We start from the raw sequence: 17177 nt of genomic DNA on the forward strand, positions 1-17177 counted from the left end.
AATTTTTTGGACCCGAGAAAAATACAGAGCCTTCATTTCCAACTGTTATTATAATGTGCCTGGGTATGCTTATGTGTGTGTGTGTATGTGTATGTGTAAGTGTGTGGTTTATTTCATGAATATGTCTGTACTCACGAGAGAGAGATGGAGAGGTGGAACCTCTGTCGCAGTCCACTGAACATGATGAAAGATTTGGGAGGGAAGGAGCGAGTGCTGATGGCGCAGTAGGGTTTCTCATAGCCACCCGCTGGACACTCGCAGCGAAAACCTCCACCTGAAAGCTCATGGCACGTCCCTCCGTTCCGACACACACCAGCTACACAACGGCCTGTGCGCCGATCAAATTCACAGCGTTCTCCTGTAAGGAGAGGACACTGTTAACCATCTACATTAACACATATACACACACCAATGGTGTGTCTGAGCTTGGAGGAGAAAGGAAAAGTAAGAAGGACTCGCCCTTCGCGTGAGAAGCGCCCGCTATACACCGCCGACTCACACACTTACACACTCACACAAAAACCCACTGTTGATTTACAATAATATTTTACATATTTTATTCTGTATATAAGGGGTCACGGTGGCTTAGTGGTTAGCACGTTCGCCTCACACCTCCAGGGTTGAGGGTTCGATTCCCGCCTCCGCCTTGTGTGTGTGGAGTTTGCATGTTCTCCCTGTGCCTTGGGGGTTTCCTCCGGGTACTCCGGTTTCCTCCCCCGGTCCAAAGACATGCATGGTAGGTTGATTGGCATCTCTGGAAAAATTGTCCGTAGTGTGTGATTGCGTGAGTGAATGAGAGTGTGTGTGTGTGCCCTGCGATGGGTTGGCACTCCGTCCAGGGTGTATCCTGCCTTGATGCCCGATGACGCCTGAGATAGGCACAGGCTCCCCGTGACCCGAGGTAGTTCGGATAAGCGGTAGAAAATGAATGAATGAATGAATATTCTGTATATTCTGTTACAGTTGTTATCTCAATGCAAAATATATTACCTTATATATTAAGGAGAAATATCTTAGACATGATTGAACTGATTTAACATTTTGACTTCATTATAAGTTTTGTAAATTATGACTCTTCTTGATAGAGAAATTTAAGGTTTCATGGTAACACGCTGCATTTTTTTCCTCTGTTTATAGCTGCATGGATTCTTGGATTCTCCACAAAATTAAGTGTAACCATAAATAGACAAAAAGTAAGTTCAGTTTTTTCTATAATATAAATCTCATAATTGCTGTGACATAGAATGAACAAAAAACTTAATAATGTGTTGTATGTCTGTCTGCCTGCCTGTCTATCTGGCTACCTATCTATCTGTCTGCCTGCCAGTCTGTCTGTTTGTTTGCCTGCTTGTCTATCTGTCTACCTGCCTGTCTATCTGTCTTCCTGCCTGTCTATCTGTCTACCTGCCTGTTTCCCTGCTTGTTTATCTGTCTGTCTATGTGTCTGTCTGTTTGCCTGCTTGTCTATCTGTATACCTGCCTGTCTATCTGTCTGCCTGTCTGTCTGTTTGCCTGCTTGTTTATCTGTCTGTCTGCCTGTCTATGTGTCTGTCTGTTTGACTGCTTGTCTATCTGTATACCTGCCTGTCTATCTGTCTGTCTGTTTGCCTGCTTGTCTATCTGTATACCTGCCTGTCTATCTGTCTACCAGTCTGTCTATCTGTCTACCTGCCTGTCTATGTGTCTGTCTGTTTGCCTGCTTGTCTATCTGTATACCTGCCTGTCTATCTGTCTGCCTGTCTGTCTGTTTGCCTGCTTGTCTATCTGTATACCTGCCTGTCTATCTACCTGCCTGTCTATCTGTCTGCCTGCTTGAATGTATGTCTGCCTTCTAAACAGAAAGACAAAAGGATAATACAGAGTGTTTGTCTACACGTCTACATATCTGTGGTCTTCCCAATATTTTTTCTGCTCTCTGTCTGCCTTCCTATCCATCCTTATATACATCCTACATATCTGTGGTCTTCCCAATATTTTTTTCTGCTCTCTCTCTCTCTCTCTCTCTCTCTCTCTCTCTCTCTCTCTCTCTCTCTCTCTCTCTCTCTGTCTGTCTGTCTGTTTATCGATCTTTCCTCTTTGTCTTTATTCCACTTTCCTTTGTCATGAGCTTTCCATTTTTCCTACAGCCTGTTGATTTGCATACAGTCTGGTTTTCCTTCTGTTTGGTTAGCTCTTGCAGAAAAAAAGAGAATTTAGCTTTTCCAGACATGCAGATTTCTTCCAAAGGCATTATGAACTTGTGCCAAAAGTCTTGACATTATGCTGGTACAACATGTGGTTAATAAATCTCAAGAAGTAAGGATAACATGCATTTACAACCACACACACACACACACACACACACACACAGAATGGTTCTGATGCCCTATGGTGATCCTGGACTGCAACCGTCAGCTCCTCCCCCACACACTGATCCTCCCAACACCAAACGCAAAATTTTCCCTGTGGCTCTGTGCCAACTGGTCCTGTGTTCCTCCATAACACACACACACACACACACACACACAGCTTCAGGACTCAGTACAAAGACAAACATCTACCACACACAGACAAGGTAACACCACTTAAACGCAGCCCATGGCTAATACACAACATTTTAGCAACCACACACATAAACACACACCCATGGGGGACAAAGGAATAAATCATTTTCCATCACTTTCCATCATTCATCACCAGTTCAGCTACACAAACACAGCAGATTTTTAATCTGCAACAGATTCAATGCTCTCTATAATAGAGAAAAATGAAAATCCACAAACGGAAGAAGAAAAAACTTAATTTTTTTGTGATTTACTGATCTGTGTGTGTGTGTGTGTGTGTGTGTGTGTGTGTGTGTGTGTGTGTGTGTGTGTGTGTGTGTGTGTGTGTGTGTGTGTGAAATCCTTCGTGAGGTCCAAATATCCTCACGATCACCGGGTCAACACAAAATGACAATTATTTTACAGCTTTAATTTTAAATGGTTTATAGGTATGTTTGGGTGTAAGCAAAGCATTAATTAGCTACAGCAATAGAAGGTAATCATTAATTTCAGAAAAATGTGTGTGTGTGTGTGTCGTTGGGTGTGTGCATGACTACAGGAAAACATTGCCACTGGAACCTCCCAAAAATAATCCAATAAAATAATTACCCAGATTGAGAGACATCCAATCGTCCAGTCATACAGTAGAATCCGGCAGGCTATGAGACGCAGAAGCAGGAGTGTCTGGTAAATGTGTGTGTTCATTTTCTCCTCACAGTGCTGCACATGACACAGAGCTGGATGAAACGGCAGGCACTTTGGGCCATGATCCAGTTTCCCATCAGCCCTGTTGTGCAAAGAATTACATCTCTAATCCAATCCCCCAGCCACCAAAGCCCAAAGTCAAGCTCATTGTACCATCACACAGCCGTGATCTAGTTAATGTACCTCACTCTACTACAGCTTAATCAACTAAACAGCAATCAAGCATGCTGTGAATCAGATCAGCAGGAAATGTACTAAATCATGCAGTGTGTCTCAAGGTGTTAGGCCATCACGATCCTCCAGAAGAGCTTTGAATAAGCCTTGGCACATATACAACAAAATCTTTGGATTTTCTTTGCTGAAGAAATAAACACAATTCTTCCAGAATTTATTCCCTTTAGTGGTGCTTTGGTGATGGTAGTGATGGTAGTGAAGAGAATTGTCTAACAGGCTCATATAAAGTCTCACAAATGAGATCTGGTGAGTGTGAAGGCCATAACATCTCATTTTCATAGTCACAAAACATTCAGTGGACACTCGTGGGCTGTAAATGAGGGCGGAGTCATCCAGACCACTCCCCCCTGATTAAAAATGACTAAAAGTGTATTGAATTTTGTATTGAGTTGTACTGGCTCCCTGTAAGGGAAGAAGTAAAACCAAGCTAGTACAGAAAAATAAAAAAATAAAAAACAAGTCTGTCACAGCATAAAAGAGTCACTGTTTCCTCCTTTTATGTGTCAGAGACAAATAAGGTGGAAATGATGGCTACAGCAGCCGTAAGACAGAATGAACTCTTCTGCACATGCATGAGTTTGACTCACTGCTTCCTGGAAACGTGGTCTATGATTCTACTACTGCAAAAAAATTACTGGCTTGTCAAAGTTGTTTGTTTCCTGTTTTAACCTGTGATGAAATTAATTATTTTGACACTATTGCATAAGGACATAATTGCTTTAATGAATACAAAGCAATTTGGTCAAAGACACTTAGAATTTATCACAGCTTTCTAAGAACCAACTATCTCAGAATCTCCGACTCAATAAGTCACAATAAGTCACAATAAGACATCTTTGATACCATAATGAATTTGTAGTTCACAGAAATGTCCAAAAGTTGACATGTGAAATCTGAAACTTGGCTAGACACATGGGAACTGCTTGTATGATACATCTAATTTAACAGACTTGTTGGTATGGTAAGACAGCAAAAGCCCTTCTTTTCTGATTATCTTTTGTCTTTTATAAAGCAATTCTTCTCTTGCTTTTTTTTTTTTAATCCTTTTTTTTTTGAGGAACAAAGACTGTCACTCCGTTCCACTGCAGTGGTAAAGTCGATGCCTAGTGACTTTAGTTTCCACGGCTACGGCAAACAGAACTAAATCCATGTTCGCTCTTTACCTGTCTTTACAGCCGTCGTCGCTTAAAGTCCTTATTATCTCAGAAGCAGAAAAACTGCTTGAAAATGTTTTCTATGTAAGCATCCCCATCTTAAGACAGAGGCACCATTGTGATGTCTTATTAATAAAATAATCGACAGTAATCTTTTCAATTATTGTCCCATGCCTATTAAAGTAAAATAAAGGCAAGCTGTGCATGAGTTATTTAATCCTGATCAATTAATGAATCAAATCCCTGCACCAGTTTAATACTGTGTGTTTTAGGAATTCTAGCCTAACAACTTAAAAACACAATCTAAACAGCTATAGCACAAACAACACAAACTGTCTATTCATTATTAGCTAAACTATACAAGTCTCAGCAACTGATCATCTCTTTTCTCAAGTACATCCTTTTAAACAAGTGTGCAAACAGCTGAAAATCCATGCAATACTGACAAGGTCTTGTAACAAGCAGATAAAGTGGAAAAACACGGAAATGTACACAAAAAAAAATCAGAGAAATTCAATTATACATATATATATATATATATATATATATATATATATATATATATATATATATATATATATATATATATATATATATATATATATGGTAGAAGAGATAGAAGGTAGTAAGGCAGAGCGAGGGACAAAGACAGGACGACAGAAAGAAAGAAAGAAAGAAAGAGACAAACAAAGAACAAGCGTGAAGCCTCAGTGACGGCAACACAAAGCAATTACGATAAAACATTTCACTTTGATGGCTACCCTGCACAAAGCACTTAGAGACACGCACACCTCCCTATTCACAAAGCACTTATACACACACAGGCATGTGGAAAAATGCACAGAATATGGGACTACACTTTTGTGCCAGAATATGTCTCTAAAGGAATAACAATCCATCCATCTCAAACATCCATCCTATAAAAAGCAACATTTTAAGAATTTTAAGCCTTCAGATTGACTTCAGACTTTTCATACACCGCACACAGACATTTCCACTTGTACAAGCGCACTCCTTTTGCCTATGAAATCAGCTCAACCACATGCAACAGCCCACTAGCTGTCTTAAAGTGGAGGGTTCTTTGTTCCTGGCAAAAAAAAAAATTCCACGTTCACCGAAAGGAAAGGAAAAATTGTCTCAGCACAAATCTTTTCAACCAAGATGTATTTGAGAACACAAATACACTTTATTCACTTTATAAAATAAGACCAAACCCTAATAGTATGCAGATGTGTCAAATTTGTATTGTATTGGATATCTGGAGGAGAACCGTTCTAGATTTTATTTATTTATTTATTTTTTTGCTGTGTTTAAAAATGGAAGAAAAGTGGGAAAAAGAACAAAAAATGTGCTGTGCTTAAACTGGTGTTTAATGTTTCCAAATCCACAGGTCATGTGATAAGTGACATCATCATCATCATCATCATCATCATCATTGTTGTTGAAAACAGTACAACCAAATACCGGTATTCATTCTCACAGAGCCGCATGCCACAGAGATGTCTTTTACCTTCGACAGTTTGCTAACCCTAAACTGCTAAAACTTTTCAATTGGCTATGAAAATGAATGATTTGAGAAAAGTACCAGAAATCGTGTCTGCAGCTTTGAAGACTTTCAGACACTTTAAGTGTTCATTGTCTCTCTGCTCCACTTTCATCTGCTCCACATAGGAAAGTTCCTTCTTTAACACATTTTTGGATATTGGCAAATAAAAAAAATGACACTCTCTTGCGTAACCATAGTAACTACAGTATACAGACGTCCATGTTCAAAAAAGAGTGGGCTGTTATAGGCTACATGTCAAGGACAGAATATTAGACAAACAAATTGGACCAATTTGTGGTGTATTATTTTCAGTTTATTATTATTTTTTGGCACAGCTCTGAATTCTCACTGAATGTACATTACGTCTCAGAGGTATAAGATGTAACCAATGTTATCAGTTTTTCAGCAACATTTCCAGCCCAAGTGCATTTAAAAATGCATCTATTGTTTTCTTTGTCTCAGTCTTCGCATGGGAATTAAGTTTACTGGGGTTCATACTCATACTGCAGATATTCTGATTATTATCACATGTCCATTTTAAACTAAGCCCAAAAAAGACATACCACATGAGGATTTTTTTGTGCGTTAAAGAAACAATGGAACTACATGTGAGGTAGGGTTTTCATATCTAGGATCCTTGATATGCATCACGATACATTTGTGAAAAATCTGAATGTAAAACAAAAAAAATTAAGTTTGATGGTCTTTTTATTTCATGGTTATAAATCACAAAAGTGAGAAAAATAAATACTTTCTAATTATTATTATGAATTCTAATTCTTATTTTTTTTATAGGAAAAGAAAAGATACCTGCGATTTGTCAGTGAACTAAACTCCACTGACTCTCAGAGAAACTTGAAGCAGGCCATCACTGCTCTACAACTTATTTCACTTTCTCTCATCATCCTCTCAGTCGTCTGCTTCAACTCTCTCTCTGTCTTCCTGTCTGTTCATCCTTCCGATACATCGCCCTTTCCTCACATGTACACTTTGTTCCTCTCTCTGTTTCTCCCCCGTGGTGTGTGTGTTTTGCTATTTATTCACCCGCCTTTATTCACGTGATGTTTAATTCATCAAAGCCCCAGCTTACCCGACAGGCAAAGTAGCTCCCCTTCCCCTGTACTTTCACACATGGTATGACCCCCAGGGGAACCCCATCTGCCCCTACCTCCATCCTCTCTGTCCCCCTCTCTCTGATCTTTCCTTTTCTCTGTCTCCACACCCCCCATCTCTCCACCACTTTATCCTGTCCTCTGCATATCATTTCCATCCCAACTATCTGCTTCACTTCTTCACTGTTGTTCTACTTTATCACTTTTTTCATCACATTTCTCACTCTCTGTCCTTTAATCTTCCCATCACTAATTCTGCACATTCCTCTCATTTCCTCCTCTTCCTGTAGACACTAATCTCTCCATGCATCCATGCATTTGTCCTTTCTCCTCCCTCCGTCTGTGCATTAATTTCTCAATTTCTATCTTCATTTCCTGTATTTGGTGTTTTCCAGTTATGGCATTTACATTTTCACATACTGAGTGTGTTAATATTGTTCCCAAGGGGTTTTAGGAATAATGTACACCAATGCAGCTTTTTGTTAAATTAGCCTATAATTTAAGGCTTTAATATAGATAGATAAATACTTTACTCATCCCAGTGGGAAATTCACAAATTTAGCCTATAATCTGCATTTCGATATCAATTCATTCATCTTCAGTAACCACTTTATCCTGGAGCATTTTCCACAGGGTGGAAAGACACCCTGAATAGGAAACCAGTCTATTACAGGGCACCACACAAGCTCACACACTCACACCTAAGGGCATAGGTGTTTTTCCAATCCAGTCCATTTATCTGTGTGTCTTTGGAAGGTGAGAGAAAACTGGAGAATCCAGAGGAAACCCATAGAGACGTGCACAGAAACTCCACATAGATAATAAGCCAACCCTGGAGCTATGAATGCTGTGAATGCCCTGCAATTCTTTCCAGGACATTAATATTGCATTGGCCTTAGATTGATCATGCTGGTTTTATTAAAGTAGTTGCATGAGTTTGTGAGCTCCTGAACTTTCCTGTGTGTGATTGATGTAAGGAATAAAACACTTGGAGTTGAGCTGATGGAAGAAAATAATCAATGATGTTGTGGTATGTTGTGGACTTGCATAGAGTTACTGTTACCACATCCTGAACTGTTTTAATCCATATATACCATAGCAATCACCCTTTTTTTTTTCATTAAAAAAAACACCATAAAATGACATCAATGCTTACATTTTGAGCAATTAAAAAATAATTAATTATAATTTTCTATCCATTTATGATTACATGTTGAATGTCCACAAACATATTAACATAAACATATAGTATACTATGCTATATATAAGCAGTTATTCCCTCACCAGCATTTATTTTTCCCTCTCTCTTACATGGAGTGTATTCCATACAAGTACCTATAGTATAATATACACAACTTTATCCAACCTTATCCTTATATACAACCTTATCCAACAATCTATGCCTCTATGCCTCAATCATATCAAAGAATCCAGCACTGCTCTGGTATACATCATTGTCATTTCTGAGCAATAAATGCAGAGTTTGTATTTTAGAGACAATGAGGAGAATCTGCATGAAATTAGTTAGCAAAGAACTAAGTCTAAAATCTGAATTGTTGAATGATGGATGGTGAATAATATGGTTCATCTACAAAATATGAATTGAACCATACAAATTATGGTTTTTCAGCCACAGAGTGTGAAGGCCACAGTTGGCAGATTGTTTTTCTCGTAATCCTGGAAGAGAGATTTGAGACAGCATGCCTCACAGCTTCTCTCTCAGATCAAGAAGACTGTTAAATTTTAAATCAGTCTGCTAGGGTTTTGAGTTTCCATTTGATTTCCAAGACTTTTTGGCAATTTAGGACTACCTTTGCATTTCACATTTACATTTACGGCATTTAGCAGAAGCCCTTATCCAGAGTGTCATACAACAGTGCTTTATTTATTCAAGAATTCTTACAATTCCATATTTATTTTTTCATTAGATTCTGATTATCGTAATCTATCATTATTAAGCAACATGTGGCACAGGCTGAGAGAGGGAGAGAAAGAGAAAGAGAGAGAGAGAGAGAGAGAGAGAGAGAGAGAGAGAGTGAGAGAGGGGGGGGAGCGAGAGAGACCGAGAGAGACGGTATACTCTGCTAGCCAAAAAAGCAAACAATGTCATGTTAAACCTATGATAAGCTTCATGCCTCAAAGAATACTTTTACAATGCTTTAACTAGCATCTCAAGTTCTTATTTTTTATTATTATTTCATAAATTTATTATTTTCATTTAGTAAATTTCTGATTCAGCTTCAGATTTAGAAAGTGTTGATATGTTGTCATTTATATAGCTAAAAGATCGTTTACAAAAATGGTTAAAAAGAGCGATGGATCTTTAATTATTAAAAGATTGTAATCATTGGCAAATAACTGTGGTATAAGAGGCAAGAGAGAGAGAGAGAGAGAGAGAGAGAGAGAGAGAGAGAGAGAGAGTGACAGTTCTGTCATTTCCATTTAGCATAAGATTAGTTAGCATACAAAATCCAAGCACTACATATTAGTATAATATGTATACCTGGATGCAGAAAAGTCTACTTAGGCTTAGAATTAAAAGTAAAAGGCAGCAAATAAATAAACAAAAACAAAGAAGAGGTGGGGCTACTTCGAATTTATCTTCAAGTAAATAAATAGTTCTATTCTTAAATATGACTAAAGTTGGTCATATTTGTTGCTTACTGAACTACCTGCTGCTATTCATTCCATCTGTACATATTTATAAAGAATTGTTATAAATAAATAGTGTCATTCATTATTACATAATAAATATGATGAATAATGCATATCGGATCAACACATTCCAAGAAAAGATCTTATTTGTGTTCTGTTGTTGCCATGAAGAGCTTTTTCTTCTCTAACGCTCCTCCAGCTTTCTCCTTCCCTCATTATCATCGCCTCTCTTCATCCTGTATCTCTCAGAAGCTGCACATCAGCCCCTGCTGTACTGCATCTCATTTAGAACTGCTACACGCCTTCTGACTGCACTAACTAACGAACACGAAAGCCCTGAAGCTTACACACAACCCCAAAAAAGAGAAAATCCTCACACGTACACTCACCTGTATAATTCTCTCTACAGATACAGGTGTATCCTCCTTCCCTGCGTGCACACACTCCTCCGTTCAGGCAAGGATTCGAGTAGCACATATTAATCTCGATCTCACAGTAATCCCCTGTGAAGCCAGGGGGACAGCGACAGCGCAGGCCTGCAATAGGGTGGATGGGCCGAAACAGCATCGAGGGTGAGGAGATAAAAGGGGCGGAGCTATTGAAGCGCAGGACGCTGATGCACTTCATGTAGTTCTGACACGGCTCACGCAAACACACGTTATCATCAAACGGCAGCACCTGCAGATAGCAACACAGGAGTTAGAGTGTACATGTGTGTTTGTGTAAGATAAAAATATTGCTTTAGGTGTACGATTTGGTCCCAAGTTAATTTCTCTTGATTTATGTTGTCTAGATTGTTAATTGTGATTATTTCACAATTATTGTAGAATTTGTAATGTAATAAAAATATTTTATTTCATATTTAAGGCTAAATTATTAGAGGAGTTGTATTTGGCATTGAGAAGGTAGACAAGAAAAAGCAAGACTTCTCAGAAGCAACTGAAATAGTTCTCCTGTAGTTTTGTAGTTTGTTCACCTTTTTTTCACCTGAACCTTAATAATATACCTTTAAAAATTATTTATAAACACATCTGTATCTAAGGACTATAATACCTTTAATTAGCTTTAAGAAAACCTTAAGTAAAACCTTTTCATGTAATAGAGATGTACTAATGGTTAATATACAAGTGTTTCAGAGAATGTAAATAGTAAAAGTATTATTGCTAACTGGGTTAGCTAAGCATGCAAGTATTGATATGCTAAGAAAATGATCTAACAGTACTTATACTGGGATCGATGCTAATAAGGGCAGTGTTGCTAAGCAATATGCAAGAAGAGATAAAAAATATTCTGGGGTATTTACTGTGAATGAAACTTTCTTTGAATGCAGTGAGCCTCAAGAAAGTCCTCAAAGAATAATTAAAATGTCATTTTTATACAGCATATTTGGTAGACAGTTTTTGCATTTTTACTTGTTTCTTATCTACTCTTACATCAAATCTTTCAGTAAATCTCACAAGGCATAAATTCATTTGTAATATAACTCAGCATTTTCTATAATACAGCTCGGAGAATAGAGCCAGCTCAAATCAGAGTTTTAGTTAATAGGTCATTTACAGAAATGGTTCAAAAGAGTGATAGATCTTTCTATAATAGGTAAAAACTTGTAATTATTGGCAAAATACCGTGGTATAAAATAAATAAATAAAACACTTAATAAATAATCATCAGACCAACCTGGCTCTATAACAGAACATCCTGTGATATTCTTTACTTAAAGCAAAACCTTACAGTGTTTATATCTCTGTGTGTTATGTGTGTATATACATATATATAATAAATTGGTTCAGTTACCTGCATCTGAGTGAGCATATTTAGTCTTGGTCTGTTAAGGTAGAGCTGCTCCTCCAGCGCATCTGAAGGGAAGAACTGTCCTCCTGGCAATGCTGCTGAAAAACTGACATTCAACACTCGCTCCGCTTCAGCATCCGGCTGTACGTTGAAAACAAACACATCCGCAGCAGCGACTGACAGCACAGATGACACACCTTCCAGGAAGTCGGCAAGCAGTGGAGACAGGAACTGCTCCTGGGACATATTTTGGAGTCTCACTGTTACACTGCTGCTTAACATGTCCTCGGTGATGATCAGGACCCTCAGCTCACACTGAGCACTGATGCTGTGAACACCATCTGAGATGAGAGGTAGGGGTAGAGAGCAAAAAAAAAAAACACATCAAAATCAATGTCAATTTTCTGATAAGTAATCCCCTATAAAATACACTCCTGAGCACACTGAGGTTTTAAATAACACTTCAGCTCTTCTCTTTCTATTTAGTCACCCAAAACTCATTTTTAATCCATTTAATGGTTTCTGTATTAAATAAATTATTAAAACAATTCCACAGATACAAATACACAGGTGTCATTACACTTTTATCTTTTATCCTCATCATAACTATATTTTCTGAATCTGCATATTCATAAAACATGACTATGTTTTATGAATATGACATGATCTCAGTCAACAATGCTGACACATTTTCCAGTTCAGAGAAAAGATAAAAAAAAAAACCTCTTTGGTTGAAGCTCGCTTTTAATAAAAGTCTAAGGTCAGCTGTTAAACTACATTCATCTTTTTTTTTTTACAAACATTGTATTAAGATGTTTTTCGTTACGACTTTAGTGGAGAACAGTGTGGATAGATAGATAGATAGATAGATAGATAGATAGATAGATAGATAGATAGATAGATAGATAGATAGATAGATAGATAGAGTAGATAGATAGATTTTTTTTTGGTAATTTATTTAACCATTAAAATAAAAAACATAAATCTGTATGATTGGTTTCCATGATTCGCTTTGACATGTAAAGGAATAAACATATAAGTACACTTTCCTTCCATGAAAGATGATGTTGTAAGACATTACATAGAATCTACAAGGGTCCATTCAGGACAAACCAGAAGAACCATTTAAGTTACTAAATGGAAACCTTTTTTTCTAAGAGCATAAGTTACCATAATTCCCATTATAAAGTAATGCATATGAAGCGTTTATTCACAGAAACCAATAATTGCACTTTGGCATCCATTATAAGTGAATCTCAAGTCTCTATGTCTTCTATAGTTTTTTTCAGTACATAGAAATGTGTTGAAATACATCTCAGTAGTAATAACACATAGATGCAGTGCATAGAGACATCGAGAACACTTGGGTTTTCCTTTCAAGCCAAATTAACCAAAGATCCAAAACCTCAGCACAACACAGTATTCATGTGGAGTGCAATTAGTGATTCAAAGCCTATTTAGTTTGCTTTCTGTGTGATAAAGAACACTTTTAATCCCACTGAAGGATTTAGAGAGGGGAAAATGTTGGAAATAAACGTGAAATGCATTGTAATGTCACTAGATTTCTCCTTTCCTAATAACTACATCTAACTTTTAATGGAACCACACAGAGATAGAGTGAATAGAGTAATTGCAGCAGTGTGGAAGAAAACAAAATGATAGGAATGAAAGGAAAGGATAGATTGAAAGAACAGTGTGAAGGAGAAGAAAGCAGAAAAGAGAGAGAGGGTGTGTGCTGTGGGGGAGGGGAGACATGGCAGCTGGTTTTATTACAGGATTATGGGGACTGACTCCATGTTGACCTCTTGCTCACACACACACACACACACACACAGGCACACACACAATCACAGTAAAACAGTGAGCACTGCTCAATTCCTCCTGCTTTACCCTGTCGTTCGCATAAAACCTGCCTCATATAAACAATTAATACAGTTAATACTGCTAATCGTATAATAATACCATAAATATATTAGACATGGAGATTAAATCTGCAAATTTTCCTGATTACAGACTAATATGCCTAATACGTAACACATCCTATTACAATATAATAACGTGCGTGTGTGTCTCTGTTTCCAGGATATATACCAAATCCTCCTTCATGTCATCACTGGACAAAAAGCAGATCATTTCTGCCTGTGTTTGTTACTGTGTATTAATACACTAGTTACTCTTATTTACATCTGAGACGTAGTCTGAACGTTTTCACACCCTTATTTTACACACATTATACAGTAACTCCAGCATCATCCTGTTACTGCTGAAGCAATATGTGCTGAGCATGTGTGGCTGCTTCTAATGTACGGCTCTCTGATATATACTGTATGGATTAATATTCTCTCTCACTCTCTCTCTCTCTCTCTCTCTCTCTCTCTCTCTCTCTCTCTCTCTCTCTCTCTCTCTCTCTCTCTCTCCCTAATTTCTTACATAAGTGCTTCTGTTTCTTAGCCACTCTCTTTTTCATTTACTTTTCTGTCTTTTGTCTTGCTATCTCACTCTTGCTAAGTCTCTACCTCCCTCTCTCTTGCACTCTAACAGTGATTAATATTTAATAAACTGCCAAACTCTTTTACACTAATGTAAAGTTTATTTTAGACTCTTTATACTGCTGGGAGGAAATAAATGTGTGTCTGAGTGTTTGGATATGTGTGCTCTATTTTTGTAGGCTTTATTTTCCCAGGGTAGAAAAATATTTGAATTGATGGGTCACACACACACACACACACACACACACACACCCATTGGGTAAGACAGAGGAGAGAGAGGGAGCCTGTCACTACAATTTAAACACAGAGAAATGACAACAAGACAAAAAGAGTATAACCCAGAAAAAAGAGATCAAATAAGCCTGTAGATTCTGCATAATCTCACACACACACACACACACACACACACACACAAACACAGTGTAGTGTAACAACTGGAGAGCAATGTCCAGTATTAGCCAGGTGCTTTTGTCATAAAGAACCACAACCTAGCCAAAACACCCATATGTGCTTTATGAACATCCCAACATCCCAGTCCAGATTTGGCCTCTTTTGCTGTTATAATAACCTCCACTCTTCTGGGAAGTGTTGCATTACCTTTTGAAGCATGGCTGTGGGGATTTCTGCTCATTCAGCCAGAAAGAGCATTACTGAGTTCAGTACTGATGTCGGGCGAGGAGGCCTGGCATGTTATAGGATTTCAATTGGCAAGACATGTCTTCATGGATCTTGCTTTGTGCACAGGGACATTGTCATACTGACAATGTTTGGATTTTTGATCGAGTAAAATATAATCTTAATGTGACAGCCTACAAAGACCATTCTGTGCTCGAACATTTTGGTAACAGTTTGGGGAAGTTTCCTGTATGGATGTGATGGTCAGGTGTCCACATACTTTTGGCTATATAGTGTACAATCCAAGTGGACATCTGAGCAGTTGAGTTTTAAGAAGCTTTGCCTGAGGGTCCTGTGGTTGTCTTGGGACTGGCACCACACAGAGAACTACACTAGCGATAGCGACTACGATCTACTGTATGATATTATGGCATCATACCATCATATCTAACAAAACATCATATCCGCATGTTGAGCTGTATGTATGGGCACAGTGTTGTACCTACTGTACCTAAAAAACCAGACAATACAATTGTATACCAGTACAATAACATGGTAATTGTGTTTACCTCCTCAGGTGGAGGAGGAACATAAGAAAGCTACTAACCCATGATCCTTATGCTAGGCTTCATGAGGCTTCTTTATAATAGGAGTCATTTGTACATAAAATGTACCTTCCAGCTGTAAGACATTTTTTCCCCAGAGACTCATACCTCCCAGAGACTTGTGTGTTTTTAACATCCTCACTGCTATGTGCCTTTCTGCTGTATGACCCGCATACTGTCTTACTGCAATTCATCATGAAGCTAACATTAAAATATTACTCTCCAGTGTTGCCCAGAGGAGGAAGAGTTTCTCATATGAGTCTGGCTATGTTCGATTTTTATGACTCATGCTGTCTCAAGGGAACATTTTTCCTTTGCTTACTGTTGCTGAATTCATCATTAAGTAAAAAAAAAAAAAGTATCTGCTGGGTTTTACAGTCTCAGAAGTGAGAATGTTTTACTTAAATGCACTGAAAAAAAAATTCAAATGAAACTTACTTTAACTTCTGAACTGAACTGAATTTAACGTAAGTAAAACGAACGGAATATTTGCATATACATGTATCTACAATGTATTGCAGCAACACAATCAGCATTCAATACTACATTGCGATATAACAGCAGTACAAAGTGTTGAGTGAAATCAATCAACGAGAGAGAGAGAGAGAGAGAGAGAGAAAGAGAGGGAGAGAGAGAGACTGGTTTGCTGGTTTGCTATACGATAGCATTAAGCTTCATTTGCGGTACAAATAGAAAAATACAGACACTCGAATTGACCAAAGATATGGTCATTCTACTGAAAAGTATTTAAGTGCATATCACACTTCTGTCTTTAATTTTGCTATATTTGTTTATTTTTATTATTTTTATTATTAACTAACATGCCATACTCTCTAGCTGTTTATTGTTACATTCAATTTTGCACAATAAATTAGTTCCTGTTATCACTTATGTTATAGCAGCTTTAATTAATCTTTCAAGAGAAACAATAACTTAAAATTAAAACACAATGTCAATGATCACACACATTTTTTGATATGTACATGTGTATCATCCAGCATTTCATCATTTTAAGTCCCTGTGTAAGTTAGTGCTATAGAAATAACTTCTTGGATCAAATGCATTAAAATAGACCCTGTGACTGGAACCGTCAGAGCTGCTGTTAAAAAAATTCATCAATTTCCCAAATGAAAAGGGCCTATTTAGAAAACCATGAGAGGAACAGGAAGTGACAGAACAGTATGAACATATCATATCATATCATGAGTCATACATTATTATGTGGATCATACAGAGGAAGGCAAAAATAAGTAGACCGGCAATAATTGTAATAAGTCTGCTTTTCTTATAAAATCAATTTGTCTTCTCAGTATAATGTTCTAAAAATGACTTGTGCCCAGAACAGCAGTGAAGTGAAGCTGTGTAGATGATGATTTAAAGCAACCATGTCTTAAATGATTAATTACATATGGGGAATTTGTATAAGCTTAATTTTTGGCATATTCTATTAAGAACTCATCCTGCTATTTTTCTGAGATAAATAAATAAATAAATGAGTGTGTAAAAGCATACAATACAACTTCAATAGTTTTTCACTGCATCCCTTGTGAAAGGAAATTGTGTCAAATTTCACAGAGGCCTTGTTACCCTCCACAGGCTAGTGTTTTTGAATAAATCACACACACACTTACCCACACACACACACACACACACACACACACACACACACACACACACACACACACAAATAAAATCTGGAATAAACGTCCTTTCATTCATTCAAAAATACCAGATCCCACTTGTTGTTCT

General features: G+C 37.6%; 1 protein-coding gene across 3 annotated transcripts in view; it reads right to left on the reverse strand.

The window, feature by feature from the left end:
- Window positions 1-17177, reverse strand: part of celsr3 (cadherin, EGF LAG seven-pass G-type receptor 3) — a 57542-nt gene that overhangs the window by 33983 nt on the left and 6382 nt on the right. For all 3 annotated transcript variants that reach the window (XM_060882180.1, XM_060882179.1, XM_060882178.1), the window contains exons 2-4: window positions 11723-12060; window positions 10318-10606; window positions 136-358 (exon numbers count right to left, since the gene is read on the reverse strand). In XM_060882180.1, the coding sequence (XP_060738163.1) occupies window positions 136-358; window positions 10318-10606; window positions 11723-12060 (850 nt within the window). The remainder of the gene's footprint in view (window positions 1-135; window positions 359-10317; window positions 10607-11722; window positions 12061-17177) is intronic.

Source organism: Tachysurus vachellii, chromosome 11 (genome assembly GCF_030014155.1).
Source record: "Tachysurus vachellii isolate PV-2020 chromosome 11, HZAU_Pvac_v1, whole genome shotgun sequence".
Lineage (NCBI taxonomy): Eukaryota > Metazoa > Chordata > Actinopteri > Siluriformes > Bagridae > Tachysurus > Tachysurus vachellii.